General features: G+C 43.5%; 1 protein-coding gene across 1 annotated transcript in view; it reads left to right on the forward strand.

The window, feature by feature from the left end:
- Positions 1-16,496, forward strand: part of cadps2 (Ca++-dependent secretion activator 2) — a 131,299-nt gene that overhangs the window by 42,924 nt on the left and 71,879 nt on the right. Inside the window, exons 7-10 of the mRNA XM_078282866.1 lie at positions 900-966; positions 2,412-2,520; positions 4,928-5,128; positions 14,869-15,005. Coding sequence (XP_078138992.1) covers positions 900-966; positions 2,412-2,520; positions 4,928-5,128; positions 14,869-15,005 — 514 coding nt within the window. The remainder of the gene's footprint in view (positions 1-899; positions 967-2,411; positions 2,521-4,927; positions 5,129-14,868; positions 15,006-16,496) is intronic.

Here is a 16,496-nt window from a genome sequence, read left to right on the forward strand (position 1 = left end):
GTGTCAAGATAAATTTATTATTTTCTCTTCCCTCCTTTGAGCTGAGAGAGAAGGCCAACGCTCTGATTTGCGTCTTGGTTTTATTGACTGCGAACACCGGATCTTGCTATAATTACAATAGGTGGAAAAAATAGCAGCTAGCGGTCGACTCGGAGCCGCCGGCATGCGGCGGCGTCACGCCGCAGCGAGGCGGACTGTGAAAAGCCTGCAGTGAATGCGGTTTCATTGGCAGCCAAGGCCGCGGCCAGCGGCCGGCCGTGTTGTGAGGCTGTGAGGCTGGAAGCTGTCGCGGAGCGGACAGCAAATCATTTTCACAAGTGGATGATTACTGCTGCCACATGTTAACCCAACTCCTAGAGAATGGCCCAGATTTGCAGGCAGACCGGATTCACGCGCTCCGGCCTTGACTGGAGGCCTCTCCTGAAGGGCCGGCGGCTGAAGAAAGGGGTCTCGCCATCGATTGATTTTCCTCACTTGCACTTGCCGTGTCCCACGCTTTCAGAGGCCGGGAGCGGGCCGATTGATTGAGAGGCCACTTTGGTCATTCTTCCCATTTTCTTCCTGTGCTGAAGACTCAGTGGGCTCCGGTCTGTGTCACGGCCTCCCTGCCTCCCTGCTCACTGCCCAACAATATATTGTTATCTGTGTTTACTTTCATAAAGTGGAATATTTCAGCCGCTGCAGTTTGCTGGCTGGACTCACACACAGCCTGCATTTACACTGCTGTGGTTTTTTGACTGATTTGTAGTGGTTTTGCATAAAAACCTTTGAACGATTTGAATCACTGGGTGATGTTTGTGCTTGCTAAAATAAATCTTTTTATATTTTGAGTGGGTTTATTTAGTATTTCAGCCTGCTCATATTCAGCAGTATATTCAAAACCTCACTCTGTTTTTCAGGTATCTGTATGCGCTGGGACAGAGAGTCTGGAAACGCTGGAAAAGAAGATATTTTGTTCTTGTCCAGGTAAATGACAGACATGACTGGATGAGATCAGATGAACTTTATTGATCCGGGTGGGAAACCGGGTCGCTGCAGCAGCAACGAGCAGAGGTGCAGGATGGAGGAGAAGAAAGAGGAACAAAGGGGATGAAGGATAGAAGTGAAAATAAAATAAGACGAAATGTATAGAAGCTTTACGACGCTAATAAAATGTTTACCCACAAATAGAACGGGACATCACTCATCTGAAGCTGTATTTCAGATGCATTACATCTTCTATTGCTAATTCATACATTCAGCCTTCAGTGGAAATATTGAGACATTTACTTACGGCACTCGAGTCACATAGGGATCGAGTTTCTTTATAAGCAAATAAAACTAGAATTTCCATCCGTGCTCTGCGGCTTTTAATCAGCCAGGCAGCTGAGGAGCGCTTCATTCTCTGCGCTAAAAGAAATATTTGCAGGTTATTAAAGAAAATCATCTCACATCAGACGCTCTCCTCCAAACGTTTTCACATCTCAAAAACATGTTTGATCAGAAGTGAAACCACTGGAACGGTGAAAGTTAATTACGGCTGGTCTCTGTAAGACACGAGGTCTGACATTTTTATTTTTTTTTACCTTTTCTCCTTTAGCTTTTATTTACTTTCCTATCAATTACCTGTCATCCAGTCCAGTCTGGGCTTGTTTATTTATATCGCTCTTAATCACAAGCATGTGTCAACGGGCTTTACCTACCATCATATACATACAACATCATATATCATAATACATCATATATACAGACTACATATTAGTGAGTTATTGATCACATCGTATCCTGGTTGTATTGATCCTGAGCCTCAGATCACATATCGAATCGTATCAGGAGAGAAGCAGATCATCCATCACTAACACATATACATCATATACTTGATCTTTCTAGGGTCACAGGAATATTTCTTCAACTGTTCCACACATTGTTAAGTGGCACTGTATAAGAGCATCAGGTTCAGGCTCGGGCCGATATTGGATAATATTGAATATTGCAATATTTTCTGTGGTATTGAAAATCCCCCCCCACCCCGCCGCAGCACCATGTGTTTCTTAGATCACAGATACATTTTTAAACTTATAAACCTATAATCTACTAGTGGTCGGTATAGTAAAAAAAAATCTTTGTCATTTCAAGTGGGTTCCCTTTTCCACAATCAGCCTGTTTTCCTGGAAATAGCAGGAATGAGCAAATTACACCAAATGGCGAATGTTTGAATAGTAATATTAAATTTCAGAAATTTGATGTAATTTTGTAATTTAGAAGAAATAAATACCCCTTAAAAAAAAAAACAGGAAAAACGTGAAACGGTGATAATATCGTATATTGCGATATTTTGGCATTGTGATATTAACTTGTGGATGTGGCTCCAGCCTAGCCTCGGGGGAAAGAGTGAGCCGTGGTGTGAAGTGAAGGTTTGTCGCCCCCTGCAGGTCAGCCAGTACACCTTCGCCATGTGCAGCTACAGAGAGAAGAAGTCGGAGCCGCAGGAGCTGATGCAGCTGGAGGGATACACGGTGGATTACTGCGACCCGCAGCCCGGTGAGCGTGATAACACACTTCACTTCTGTATCAAACACAGTTACAGAAAGAGAGTCCAAGCTGTGGCCTGTGGATCAGCGGTCTGAGGTGTGAACCGTGTGAACTCGCTCTGGGTCTGAATCCGGCCTTTGTCACATGTCATCCTCTCTCTCTCTCTCTCTCTCTCTCTCTCTCTCTCTCTCTCTCTCTCTCTCTCTCTCTCTCTCTCTCTCTCTCTCTCTCTCTCTCTCTCTCCTAACCTTTCCTGTCTGTCTCTACTGTAAAACTATAACAAAAAAGAAAAAGTCCAAGAAAGAAAGAAAGTCAATGGAAGAAAGTCCAAAGACAACAACAACTACTAACAGAGAAAAAGTAGAGTAACAACAATAAAATGGAACAATAAAAGGCCAAAATAGAATAAAAGCAACATAAAGGAGGCAGAGCAGAGAGATTTAACAGACAGGTTCATCATGAGACTTTACAGAGCGACAAGGAACACAAATACAGATGGAAACAGGAAACAAGCTCATCAAAACACGATTAAAAAGATTTGTGTGTGTGTGTGTGTTAGGCTTGGGCCGATATTCGATATTATCGAGTATCGCGATATTTCCAGTGATATCGAATATATATAAAAAACAAAAAAGCTCCCGGCCGCAGCACCATGTGTTGCTTAGATCACAACTGTGCAAACTTTTAAACTTATAAACGTAGAATCTGCTAGTGGCAGGATAAAAAACTTAAATAATCACAGTTGAAGTGTAAAATTTGTCTTTTTAATTCAGGTGGGTTCCCTTTTCCACAATCAGCCGAGTTTTCTGGAAGTATCAGGAATGAGCAAATTACACCAAATAGCCGTTTTTTCCTCCAATGCATGAATAGTACGATCACATTTCTAGGCTGTTAATAATGATTATTATTATTAACAGCCTAGAAATTGGATGTTATTTGGAAGAAATAAAATAAAATACCTCTCCAAAAAATATATATCGCATATCGCGATATTTCGGCAGGACAATATCGTGATATAAAATTTTGGATATCGCCCAAGCCTATTGTGTGTGTGTGTGTGTGTGTGTGTGTGTGTGTGTGAGTATTCATTGTGCTGACCCCATCCGCTCTGCATGCACACTTCCAGAGGAGCGGATGGTTTGAGCTTAAAAAAACAAATGAGTCCATAACTAGAGTTTCTCCTCCCTGAACGCCAACACTCCCCCATTTAATGCAACGGAAACATTCACAACACCGGGACAAAATCAGAGTAAATAACGCCCATAAACATCCAGACCGGTGCATTGTTTGAGGCGAACAGGATTAGGAGGTGATGATCCACTTACTCCCACTTCAGCAGCTCAGGTTGCCTTTTCAGACGCCTGATACAGCCGCAGTAAACACACTGAACAACAGTCAAAAAAAAAAAAAAACACTCAAATTGGAATGTAGAGCTCCTGTTGGGGGGAAAACCGGCTTCTTCTGACCCTTTCTCACACTTTGCTACTCCAAGGTCTGTCAGAACCGGGCTGCAGAGAAATAAAGGTTAAAAAAACACGGGGAGGCACGGCTGCCATGTTTACTGGCTGAGAGGCAGCCGCCGCCGCCTGAATGCATCCAGTCCAGTAAACACTTTGGAAAAAAAAATGGGGGGAAAAAAAACAGTCAGATTCAGAGGTTTTCATGTGGCACCTCCATCTCCACAAGTCAGTCCGTCTGTTATTGAGTCCTAAAATCATAATTTTCTTAAAACAAGTGAAGAAATCTGCCAGTGGGGTTTGATAATTCCACTTGTTTCCAATGCAAATCAACTTGTTTGAAGAATTTAGTAGAATCAAGAGTCATTTTCCTGACAGCAGTGCAGTGATCTGCCTTATTCTGACTGGTTTCAACAGACTGACACTCTGTTCTAGAAAACTCCTGAAACAAGTGAAGCTGCATTGGAAACAAGTGGAGTTATCTCTCCTCACTGCAGAATGTTTCTCAGGGTTTAAGAAAAATAAGATCTGAAGGCTGAAAACAAGTGAAGAAATCTGCCAGTGGGGTTTGATCATTTCTCTTGTTTCCAATGCAAATCAACTTGTTTGAAGAATTTAGCTTTACTTTATCAAGAGTCATTTTCTTGACAGCAGTGCAGTGATCTGTCTTATTCTGACTGGTTTCCAGTGCAGTTTCACTTTTTAGAAATGAGTGTCAGTATCCTGAAGCAAGTGGAGTTATCTCTCCTCACTCTTCTCCTCTCTCCTTTCTCTTGGTTTAAGAACAATAAGATTTGAAGGCTGAATATGAGACTAGATGACTTGTTAAGATGGAAGTTTTTCACGGTGTGTAAAAGCTTTATGTTGTCTGAGAGGGAAAAACGGTTTATTCTGACGTGTCTCCAGTATTTTCTGACTGTCTGTTGTCTGTCTGTTGTCCCCCCCCCCCCCCCCTCCAGGTCTGCAGGGCGGCAGAGTGTTTTTTAACGCGGTGAAGGAAGGCGACCTGGTGATGTTCGCCTGTGACGACGAGCAGGACCGGGTGCTGTGGGTGCAGGCCATGTACCGCGCCACGGGACAGTCCTACAAGCCCGTCCCGCCGCCGCAGAACAGAACCACCAACTGCCGAGGAGCCAATCAGAAGCCGGCGTCGCCCATCAGTAGGTTCTGCTCACTGTGCTTCGGTTTTTTTTTTACAGATGAGATTCAGTAAACTCTTGAGTTGCAGCAGCGATAGTGACAGGACACAGAAAAGTGTCTGAAGTATAAATAAGAACAGAACACACGGCCACTGTGTCAAGAACATTTTAAATTGAAATCGTCAGAGGTGGAGACTCGAGTCACAATTTTAATTACTTGAGACATGAAGAGAACTTGGCATTAATGACATGGACTTGACTTGGACTTGACTTAGTAATCTACATTTAGACTTTAGACTTGACTGGAGACTTGAGTCTGACTCTTGACTTGGTCACACCTCACAAAATATCAACATCAATATACTTTTACTGTGCAAAAGTCTTAGGCATCCTAGAGTTTTTATATAAATTGTGTCTTAGATGTTTATTCATTTTTTTCTGCATGTCAGTAGACTGCTCTTTATAGTATATTTTTTGATATTTAGAAACTTTTCATTTAATTATTTTTGAATGCATCTTCGCTTTACTTTTTTTCTTTTGCATGTGCCTAAGACTTTTGCACACTACTGTATATATACAATATATATATATATTGTTGGTAGCTGTTTTGAAAAGTAGAGATGAGGAGGATTTGATCCTGACATCAAGACAAACAGCAGCTCAGGCAAACACACACTCAGTAGTTTTATTTTATTTCTTCTAAATTACAAAATTACATCAAATTTTTTGAACTTTGATCTTACTATTCAGACATTGGAGGAAACAACGGCCATTCGGTGTAATTTGCTCATTCCTGCTGTTTCCAGGAAAACAGGCTGACTTCTTAATTGTCACATTTAGTATTGAGATGTATTGAGATGTATTGTGATGTATTGTGATGTATTGAGATGTATTGAGATGTATTGTGATGTATTGAATTTGGATACATCGTCTCATCAGTAGCGACCAGCTATCTCCAGATGGTTGAATGTTATTTTTAAGGGAAGCTGTGAGTTTCTGCAAGTTTGTGTCTGGAAGAAGTTGAGCTGGTGGTTTGCAGATAGTTTCTTCGTGTCTTTCCAGTTCAGTAAAGTGAGTGTGAGTTTTGAGCGGTGTGTGTGTGTGTGTGTGTGTGTGTGTGTGTGTGTGGAGTGTTGATGTGCTGCGGAGCCTGCAGCTCCACACACAGCGCAGCAGGAGGCTGATCTGACAGGTTACGGTGTTCATGTCCGACCGCTGCGTGTGTGTGGCAACACACTCCTGCCTCCCATCAGCGCAGACGGAGGGCAGGAGAGGCTTTTTTTACCCCCCGACTCCAATCGTCTGCTCGGTTAAAGACGCGCGGCGGCGGGCGGCGGCGCTCGTCCGCTCCGTCTGCCGCCTCCACCCAGACGAGTATTGTGACATGAAGAGCATACCGGGAGCTGATTACCGAGCGTTTCTGTAATTTTACATGATGCGAGCCTCTTCTCACGGCGGCTCGTTAGCGGTAATGGAACAGATAGAGCGGTTAATGGCGAGAGGTGCTGACATTCTGTTTGTTGGGAAATTGAAGGCGTCCCTGAAATAGCTCTTAACTCTGCTGCCGTGTGACAGGAAGGCCCGCTCGCTCTAATGATGCAGCCGCTGAACTCCTCGTCTGCACGCGGCCTGAAGGCATTCTGCATACCGCCAAACACAGAGGTTAAATAAGATTAATGACTGCGTGTGTACACATGACACACACACACACACACAGTCTGCAAACATTCAACATGCAACATTTAACATTCATAACACCATGCTTTATCATCTTCTCTCCTCCTCTGATTTCTTGGAAATAGATGCAATCTCTCCCTCCGTCCTACACACACACACACACACACACACACACACACACACACACACACAAGCCTTTTTCCTCTCTGTCTGCTTGCTGGAGGTTTTCCTGTTGGACTGTGTAATGGAACGGCCTGTAAGACAAAAGTCCAGCAGAAATATTTTAGTGGTTCTCATCTCTTTTGTTCCCGGCGGTGTGAGCGGCTGGGAGAGCGCTGGTTCATATCGACCGGCGGAGGGAGCAGATAATGAATCTGTTTACACTCGGCACACTCGTGCTGCTGACTTGTACATACCGCATCGACACGCCGTATTGTTGTTATGCTGTAGAATAGTTTCCCTTCCTGTAAATCCATTGTCCGATGTCAGTTTGTCCTCGGTCTTCACGCTGAAGCGGTTTGCACACACGAGACAAAAGATGAATGTTGTTGTTCCATCACCAGAAAATATAAGATTTACTAAAACTCCTGAAGATGAAAGAATACGGTCAAGTTTGGACACACGCAGTTTTCTTTATTTTTACTATTTTCCACATTTTAGAATAACAGTAAAGACTCAAAACTATGAAATAACACAAATGGAATTATGCAGCGACCAAAAAAGTGTTAAACAAATCAAAACTATCTTATATTTTAGATTCTTTGCCTTGATGGAAAGGCAAAGGCTTTGGAAAGAAATCCATACATAGGATCAACTTCACTATTTATATTTGTCTAAGAAACTCATTTCAAGCATTTAAGCAGAAGCCTTTAGATCAAAATGCTTTAAGAGAATGAAACACAGAACATTCAGTCAGGTTCAGACTGTTTGTTTCTACTTTGTGATTTGGGAGAAACTGAGAATGGGATTTATTTGATGTTCTGCTGCCCGGCAGATGTTGATCTAAGAAATGTGTTTTACAGCAAAATGACTTCTGTCTTTATGAATTTCCTTTGGCTAGATGGAAAATCTTGAACTATGTTGTAGAAAGGGAAGTTTCCTTGTTGCTCGTTTCACTTTGTAAAGCATGGGGGGGGGGGGGAGGCAGGATATTCAGTTTGTGTGATATCTGAGTTTGCTGAATATTATATTTTTGTATGATTATTGTACATCAATATAGCTGATCGGTAGTGCGATGTGAGTCCATGTGGGCCGGGCAGCGGTGTGTTTGACACTTTAATAAACGAATCTATCAGTCATGTGAGAAAAAGGAAGAAATAAAGCAACAAAGGAAGAAAGGAAGGAACTGGCTTTGGAGAGATGAACAAAACAAGCAGATTGTATACCAGGGAACAGGGATTCTCTGCAGTCAGGAGGAGAAGTCGAAATGCTTTCTTCATCCTGCAGGCGGACGGCAGCGAGCACTTTTCAGCACTTGGCCTTCGTCCGACATTCCTTTTCACAAAACTCAGATGTTCTCGACTTGGAAGTACTGTGAAGAAACTGCAGAGAAACCTCGTTCAGAAGAGGGCAAACAGGCGAGTGCGAGTTTCCAGAAGCAGCTCCGCTAACTCGCCGACGATTTTCAAGTAAGTACTGAGACGTTTGTCACTCCGTTCACCGCTCAGGCTGCCGGTTCACCGCTCAGTCTGCCGGTTCACCGCTCAGTCTGCCGGTTCACCGCTCAGTCTGCCGGTTCACCGCTCAGTCTGCCGGTTCACCGCTCGGCTCCCGTGAACAAGACTTCACTCCGGATGGATCGGAGTCCAGACCAGACTCCTCTCACCTGAAATCCACTTGGAGTATTTGGATTAAGAGATTGTCATTTTGATATGAGCAGGACCGGCCTGATCCGGGTCCACACTCCTCCTCTTCTCACACAACATCATGCTTTTTACACACTTCAAAAACCTCCATCTTTTGTGGATAGATAGATAGAGAGATAGATAGATAGAGAGAGAGATATAGAGAGATAGATAGATAGAGAGATAGAGAGAGAGATATAGAGAGATAGATAGATAGAGAGATAGAGAGAGAGAGAGATATAGAGAGATAGATAGATAGGAGATAGATAGATAGAGAGAGAGATAGAGAGAGATATAGAGAGATAGATAGATGGATAGATAGAGAAATAGATAGATAGATAGATAGAGAGAGAGAGATAGATGGATAGATAGATAGATAGAGAGATAGATATATAGATAGAGAGAGATAGATAGATAGAGAGAGAGAGAGATAGATAGATAGAGAGATAGATAGATAGATAGATAGATAGATAGATAGATACAGTAGATAGAGATATATAGAGAGATAGATGGATAGATAGATAGAGATAGATAGATGGATAGAGAGATAGAGAGAGATGGATAGATAGAGAGATATAGAGAGATAGATAGATAGAGAGATAGATAGATGGATAGAGAGATAGAGAGAGATGGATAGATATAGAGAGATAGATAGATAGAGAGATAGATAGATGGATAGAGAGATAGAGAGAGATGGATAGATAGAGATAGATAGAGAGATAGAGAGATAGAGAGAGATGGATGGATAGAGAGATAGATAGATAGATAGAGAGATAGATATATAGATAGAGAGAGAGATAGAGAGAGAGATAGAGATAGATAGATAGATAGATAGATAGATAGATAGATAGATACAGTAGATAGAGATATATAGAGAGATAGATGGATAGATAGATAGAGATAGATAGATGGATAGAGAGATAGAGAGAGATGGATAGATAGAGAGATATAGAGAGATAGATAGATAGAGATAGATAGATGATAGAGAGATAGAGAGAGATGGATAGATAGAGAGATATAGAGAGATAGATAGATAGAGAGATAGATAGATGGATAGAGAGATAGAGAGAGATGGATAGATAGAGAGATAGATAGAGAGATAGAGAGATAGAGAGAGATGGATAGATCATTTGTATTTGTGTCGCTCCTCAACACACAGCTCATACAGAGTAAAGTGTGTATAATAAACACATGACCTCAGTAATAACAGGAGGAAGAGTTGAAGTTATGAGACGGAGGATAAATATAAAGACATATAAACACTCCTCAGTCTGTCCTGCTCCAGGTGTGGAAGGAGCAGGTGGGTCCTGATGCTGAGGAGAGACACCCAACTGTCTGCTCATCTTAACCTCCGGGCTTCAACAACAGCTGAGGACACCTGTGTGTGTGTGTGTGTGTGTGTGTGTGTGTGTGTGTGTGTGTGCACATGCATGCCCTCACTTATTCATGTGTGCATCCATTCCTCGCAAACTTTTCCCGACTGGAGTTTGTCGGTGTTGTGCGTGCGGTGAGGAGGCTGATGGTCCTGTCCGCCCGCATCTTCGTCTTCCTCCCCGCCGCCGCCGCCGCCACGCTCCGACAGGCGGATCACGTCAGATCCCTCCGCCTGCCGCACCTGAAACGCCGCCGCTCGCCGTCTACCTCCATCCACCTCCGTCTGCCCGCATCAATAACCCGCCATCACCGGCCGCCGCCACCTCTCAGGCAGGATGTCACATAGATGTGACTGTTGCCGTGACGATAGCGATGGAGCCCAGACAAGATGGATATGGAGAGACTGAGTGCCTCCACCCCCCCTCCTCCCCCCACCCCAACACACACACACACACACACACATATCATGTCCAAGCAATGTCCAAGATATACTCACAAGCTGCATAAAACACACATTTTTCAACACTACACTTTAAATTTTAGGCTTTTAGTCGACGCTCTTACACTGAGCGAGCAGGAAGGCCATCTGTGTCCGTACGTCTGTAGATGAACACATGTACAGTATTTCTACAGTATTTCTACAGTATTTCTACAGTATTTCTACAGTATTTCTACAGTCCTTTATCACAATCTCAAAGGACTTTACAGAGAATGAGCCAAACTAGATCTAACTCATCAACCGTAGAACAGAATAATACAGGACAAACATCAGGAAGAGCAAGACACCGGACTCCTGACTAGATCCTTGCTTGTGTTGTATTAAAATCTCATGTGTACGTCGCTTTGGATAAAAGCCTCTGCCAAATGGGAAATGGTAATTGTAATTGTAAGACACATAAAAACAGATTTTATCAAGACAAACAGCCTCCTGCTCTACAGATCCTGACCCAGCAGCTCCAGCAGCCTGAGAGAACAAACCTGTTAACTGAATATTCCTGTTTGTCTCACTTACAGATCTACCGTCCCTATTAAATAAATAAATCATAAAGCACTAGGTGGGATTACAACAGAGGTGGGGACTCGAGTCACGTGACTTGGACTCAAGTCACAGTTTTAACAGCTTGAGACTTGACTTGATGCATGAAGAGAAGACTTGAGACTTGACTTGACTTGGGTTCTGGTGACTTGGGACTTGACTCTGACTTGTACTTTGATGACTTGAAAAGGTTTCTAAAGTCTTGACTTGAGATCTTGTGTTTGTGTAAATGACTTAGATTGAAAGTGATGAGATTTGTTCCAGCGGACGACTGAATTTAAATTCTGTTTTCTGAATTTGTATGGAATGATTGAATTTATTGAAGTTGAAACTGATTATAGAAATCAAACTCATGATGCTCTTACCAAGTTTTTATCCTATTAAAACCATATTGCATTGAAAAGTCCTAGATATTTAGTTTTCTTTAAGATATTAAATTGATACTGGACTCTTGATTTGTTCTGACTTGACTTGCTGTTCTACATTTAGACTTGAGACTTGACATTAATGACATGGACTTGACTTGGTGATCTACATTTAGACTTGGGACTTGACTTGAGACTTGAGACTGACTTGGGACTCGAGCAGAGTTGACTTGGTCTCATCTCTGGATTTCAACGTCTCGTCTCTGCTTTAGCTCTCATATCGCCCAGGATCTTTTTTGGTTGTGTATGACCCAGTTTTACCAAGTAGCAAATACATTGCACAGCTGTAAATATCAACAATATGCACCAGATGTCCATATGTACAAGATATAAAGCTTTATTTTTGTCATTTACCCCAGAAGACACAGTGTAAGACGTAAATGTTACTAAACTTTAACTGTTAAACCCTATGGAGCCTCATCTTCGCCAGCTAATAAACATAAAATTGCTCAGTAGGTTACTTCTTACAAAGGGGAAAGTAATGGTGATCCCATAAAAGCAATAGCAAATATTGCTCACCAACATTTTCTTGCTAGCATCAAAATGTCTCGAAAACGGAAGCAGGTCAGTTGTTTCCATTTCCATTCCAACCAGTTTAACATGGGAGTAAACCAGCCGTCCTGACTGGGTTTTTTTCATAATCAGAGTCTGAGCTGAACTGGGTTTTTCTAACCCAGTTACTGTATGTCGTCGACCCAAAACTGGGTTAAAACCCGAATTCTCTGTGCCTGTAAACACAAACACATTCACATTATTGATGGAACTGTCTGGAAAATAAAAGACAGAATGGCGTTTGACCCGTTAAACACACACACACACACACACACACACACACCCTCTGGAAGTTTTTTCTTACTGAAAACCCCCAAATTCTTCCGTCTGCTCAATTGTCTGGTTTCACATGTAGCCTGCAGTAAGTCTATAGAAACCTACACACACAATCTATACCAACCTACATGTAGACACACACACACACACACACACACACGCCATCTGTGCCAAGTGCAATGACATCTATACATAGTTCCTGTCACACACACTCATGCACACACACCCTCTGCCCCCCCTCCCCTCCACACACACACACTAGATAATAGCTGAAAGTTGGACTTGACACGGATCAACCTCACTCCTCCTCCTCCTGCCCCTCAATCAATACTCCCCCCCCCCCCCCCCTCCTCTTATTATCGGCCTTAATCTATATCTCTTTGTCTCGTTTTCTTTAGAGTCGCCTCCTTCAGTCCCTTTCTCCGTGTCTTTTCTCCAAATTACATTAAGGACACCCCGCGTTTCGAGGTAACGAATGTAAAATGACCTACATCGGAATTAGAAAGCGGAAAGCGGGCCACAGGAGCCAAGGGGCAATAAGAGCAGAAAGGCAGAATCAAAAGAAAAGAAGACGCAAAGAAAAGAGAGGAGCGTCGATTCGGAGTTGATTGTGGAGATTTCACTTTTGCTGTCTTTTTTTTTATTTTTGACAAAAGCGACAGAAAGGAGGGAGGGAGGGAGGGAGGGAGGGAGGTGAAACACAAATGTCTGAGAGCGCTGGCGGGCGTTTGGGCTTCGCTCCGTCCCGACACACACACACACACACACTGGACCGCAGGACAAAAAAACAAAGTGGTGGGCAAGAACAAAATGGCAGCGTTAATAAAAAGCAATCGCTAATGCCGGTTCCCGGGCGCGAGGCCGCGGGCGACGCAGGCGTGGAGCGAGCGCCGGCATTCTCCTGCGAGAGCCTTGGTCTTTTGTGGGGCCATGTGTCACGCTCAGAAACTTCCCATCCCGAAATGTACTCCGACAATAAAGGACGAGTGAAGAGTGTTAGGCTTTTCATTGGAGGAGGGGGGGTGGAGGAGGGGGGGGGGGGGTCTCTCAACACCAGCCATTAACAGCGAGGCTCCTGAAAGGACTGGAAATGAACCCAGGTTTGCTCCGGCCGGCGAGTCTGCGCTTCTCTTCTCCTTTTTTTTTTCTTCCTTCTTCCTTTGTGTTCATTCTTCGTTCTGGCCGGCGCTGACCCGGCCTCGCCGCCTCGCCGCCTCGCCACCGCCAGCCGCTTCAGCGCTGAGCGGCGTGTTCCTGTCTGTGGGCTTTATGAACGTCTTGATTCTTACCTCGACAGACTTTTCCCTTCAGCGTCCGTTCTCCAGTTCCTCTCCCACCGTAAAGATGTAGAAACTGACTGAGAGGACGTGAGCTGAGTGCATCAAACGGCCTTCCTCCTGTTTTAAGATTATTTTTCTGTGCTTTTGTCTTTATTATGATAGCTTTTATTATCATGCTTTTATTATGATAGACAGGAAAGACATCAGGAGAGAGAGAGGGGGGGATGACATGGGACAAGACATGGGACGTTGCGGTCACATGGTACGCGCCTCAGACCGCCGGGCCGTCTGACGTGTCGGCCGAGCCTCGACTCGCGCGCCTCACATGTTTTTCCTCACATGTCCTCCCATGTTAGGAGTGTTTTTGTCAGTTGCGTGTACTTACAGCTGAAATGTGGAGATGTGATTTCACAGACGATCTGAAGCCAACTGAGGTGGGAACGATTAGCCAAAGCATTGAGAAGTGACATTGCCAATACAGTCAGAGGAAAAAACCCATTCGTCGTCTTTTTTTTTTTTTTTTTTTTTTACACGTTCAATTCACGGTTGAGCTCAAAGGAAGGCGTGAATTGCCATGTGAATACATGTTATCGTTCTGTAACACAAAATGTTCATATCACCTCTGCAGCCGACATATGACACGATCAAACAACGACCTGCTCATGCCAATAAAGCAGATCAGTCACTGGCTACGTTTACATGGACAGCAATAATCTGAGTATATTGGCCTTATTCTAACTAAGACAATATCCAGATGAATGTGTCTCCATGTGTTGCTTATAGAACTGTTCCCTTCATGTTCCTGTCTCCAGCTGCGGAGCAAAGTCCGGTCAGCAGGACCGAGGAGGATCACCGGAGACTCGGACGGTTTCGGACTTTACCGAAAACTTCACGATCTCCGTTTCCCTCTAAATCCTGAGCATGCTCAGTTTCGGCCTCTCCTTCTGTTTCCTGCTGTCGGTCTCTTTCTCCTCTGAAACCGGTTCAGCCTCTGGAAGGCAGAGGAGCGTCAGGCGGTCCAGAGAGTCCTGGTTGGATTCAGGTGTTTACAGTCTGAACCGCTTCAATAATGAGACTGAGACCAGAATACTGCACATGTCTTAATGAGATTCTGCTTACTCCCACTATGGAAAATGCTGTTTACATGGCAGTTTCTTATTCAGACTGTTGTCTTAATCGGGTTCATATTGCATTATTGCTGTCCAGGTAAACAGAGTCATTGTTTTTTTTGTCTTTTCCCTCTATATTCCCTCTTGTCAGTCCTTCACACTTCCTCTCTGTGTTCCCTCTCCCTCAGGTCTGGACCCGTCTCAGAGGCAGGGGGTGGAGGAGCTGATCTCCGCGGCGCCGTGTCGGTTCGACCACGCCGCCTTGTTCACCATGTTACAGAAACACACGCTGCAGCACCGCATGAACGACTCCTTCTCCTGCCTGGTACGTCGACGAAGCTGGAGGGAAGAAACGCCGGGGTTTAGGGGCGTTAAAGCAATATTCCACTTAGTTTGAACATGAAAAGCAGAATATAATCTCACCAAGATCAGATGTATGACCAGTTTGTAGCGTTCAGATTTTTTCCTCCCATTCATTTGAATGGAAACTGACATTAAACACGTTGGTGAACAGATTCAACATCAGATCTGCTGCTGTGATTTCCGACGCTTCAAAACAGAATTTCACCAAATAGCATTTTTATTGATAGAAGAGAACACAGCGGAGGGATACCATTTAGGAGAGATAGTTCCTGTTTGGGAGACCGGATCTACTTTTATTTTTAAATGCTAATTTTAGTGTAAACCAAGAATAGAAATGACGATGGGCCAGTTGCTGCTTTGTTGTCTTAAAAGCAGGATCTGTTGTTGAATCCACTGCACTTCCCACAGTTCACCTGTCAATCAAACAGTGTGGGCGGGGCTTGGATTTTCTGTCGATGCAGTTTGAGCCACCAGACACAGACATAGTATAGGTTGAATCACTGTTGAGTTAAAGAGAGACAGAGGAGCAGACAGACAGAGAGTTAGAGGAAAATGTTGAGGATTATTATTTTAAATGTTAGATCATAATCTGGAGGAGGAGAGATGTGTTTACAGTTGTGAAAGGAGAGAAGCTTGACATGTTAACATGAGTGGTTGTAGCTCTAAGGGTCGGGCTGAAGTTTTTTATCATCATGTTGAAGTTGGTGAGAAAGGAAAAGGTAAACAGAGGCGACAGTCTTCATAAAGTGCAAAGGAAAACAGATGGATCAGAATGTCGATGAGTGAAACCCTGTTCAGTTTCTATGAGCAAAACAATAAATCAACATATTCTCTGGTTGTTTTTTGTGTTCTAGTATTTTATGTGACATGTATCTGGTGTAAATAATTTGCCTTTTCACGGTTGTCAAACAGCAGCAGGATCATTAAATGTTTTTTCTTGAAGTCTCAAAGTGCAGCATGACTCCTCAGAAGTTTGCTAGCTTGTTAGCATTTTGTGACTTCCAGAAAAACATTTTAATGATGATGCAGCTCTTTGATAACTGTGAAAAAGTAACGACAAATTATTTACACCATATACATTTCACATAAATTAGCAGAACATTATCGTCACGCCATTCTTACATATGGATTTTGAGGCGTGCCGTCGTCGTGTTGAGTTTTGTTGTTTTTTGTTAAGTTTTCTTCAGCTCAGTATTTTGCTTCCAGCATGAAACAGCAGAAATAAATGCCAAATACCCAAAACAGGAGAGAGAGTGAGAAGCCTCCTGAGCAGACCGTGTGTGGCGGGCGGGACGGGCGGGCGGGCCGGGCGCCCGGGGGGCTCTCACACTGACGAGGGGATAAACGCTCTAATCAATACTTTCCAAATAGGAACATGACCCTCATGGACAACTGCTGTGCTTACTCAATAGAGAGGAGGGGGAGGAGGGGAGGGGGGGGTGAAGCCCAAACA

This window comes from Centroberyx gerrardi, chromosome 4 (genome assembly GCF_048128805.1).
Source record: "Centroberyx gerrardi isolate f3 chromosome 4, fCenGer3.hap1.cur.20231027, whole genome shotgun sequence".
Classification (NCBI taxonomy): domain Eukaryota; kingdom Metazoa; phylum Chordata; class Actinopteri; order Beryciformes; family Berycidae; genus Centroberyx; species Centroberyx gerrardi.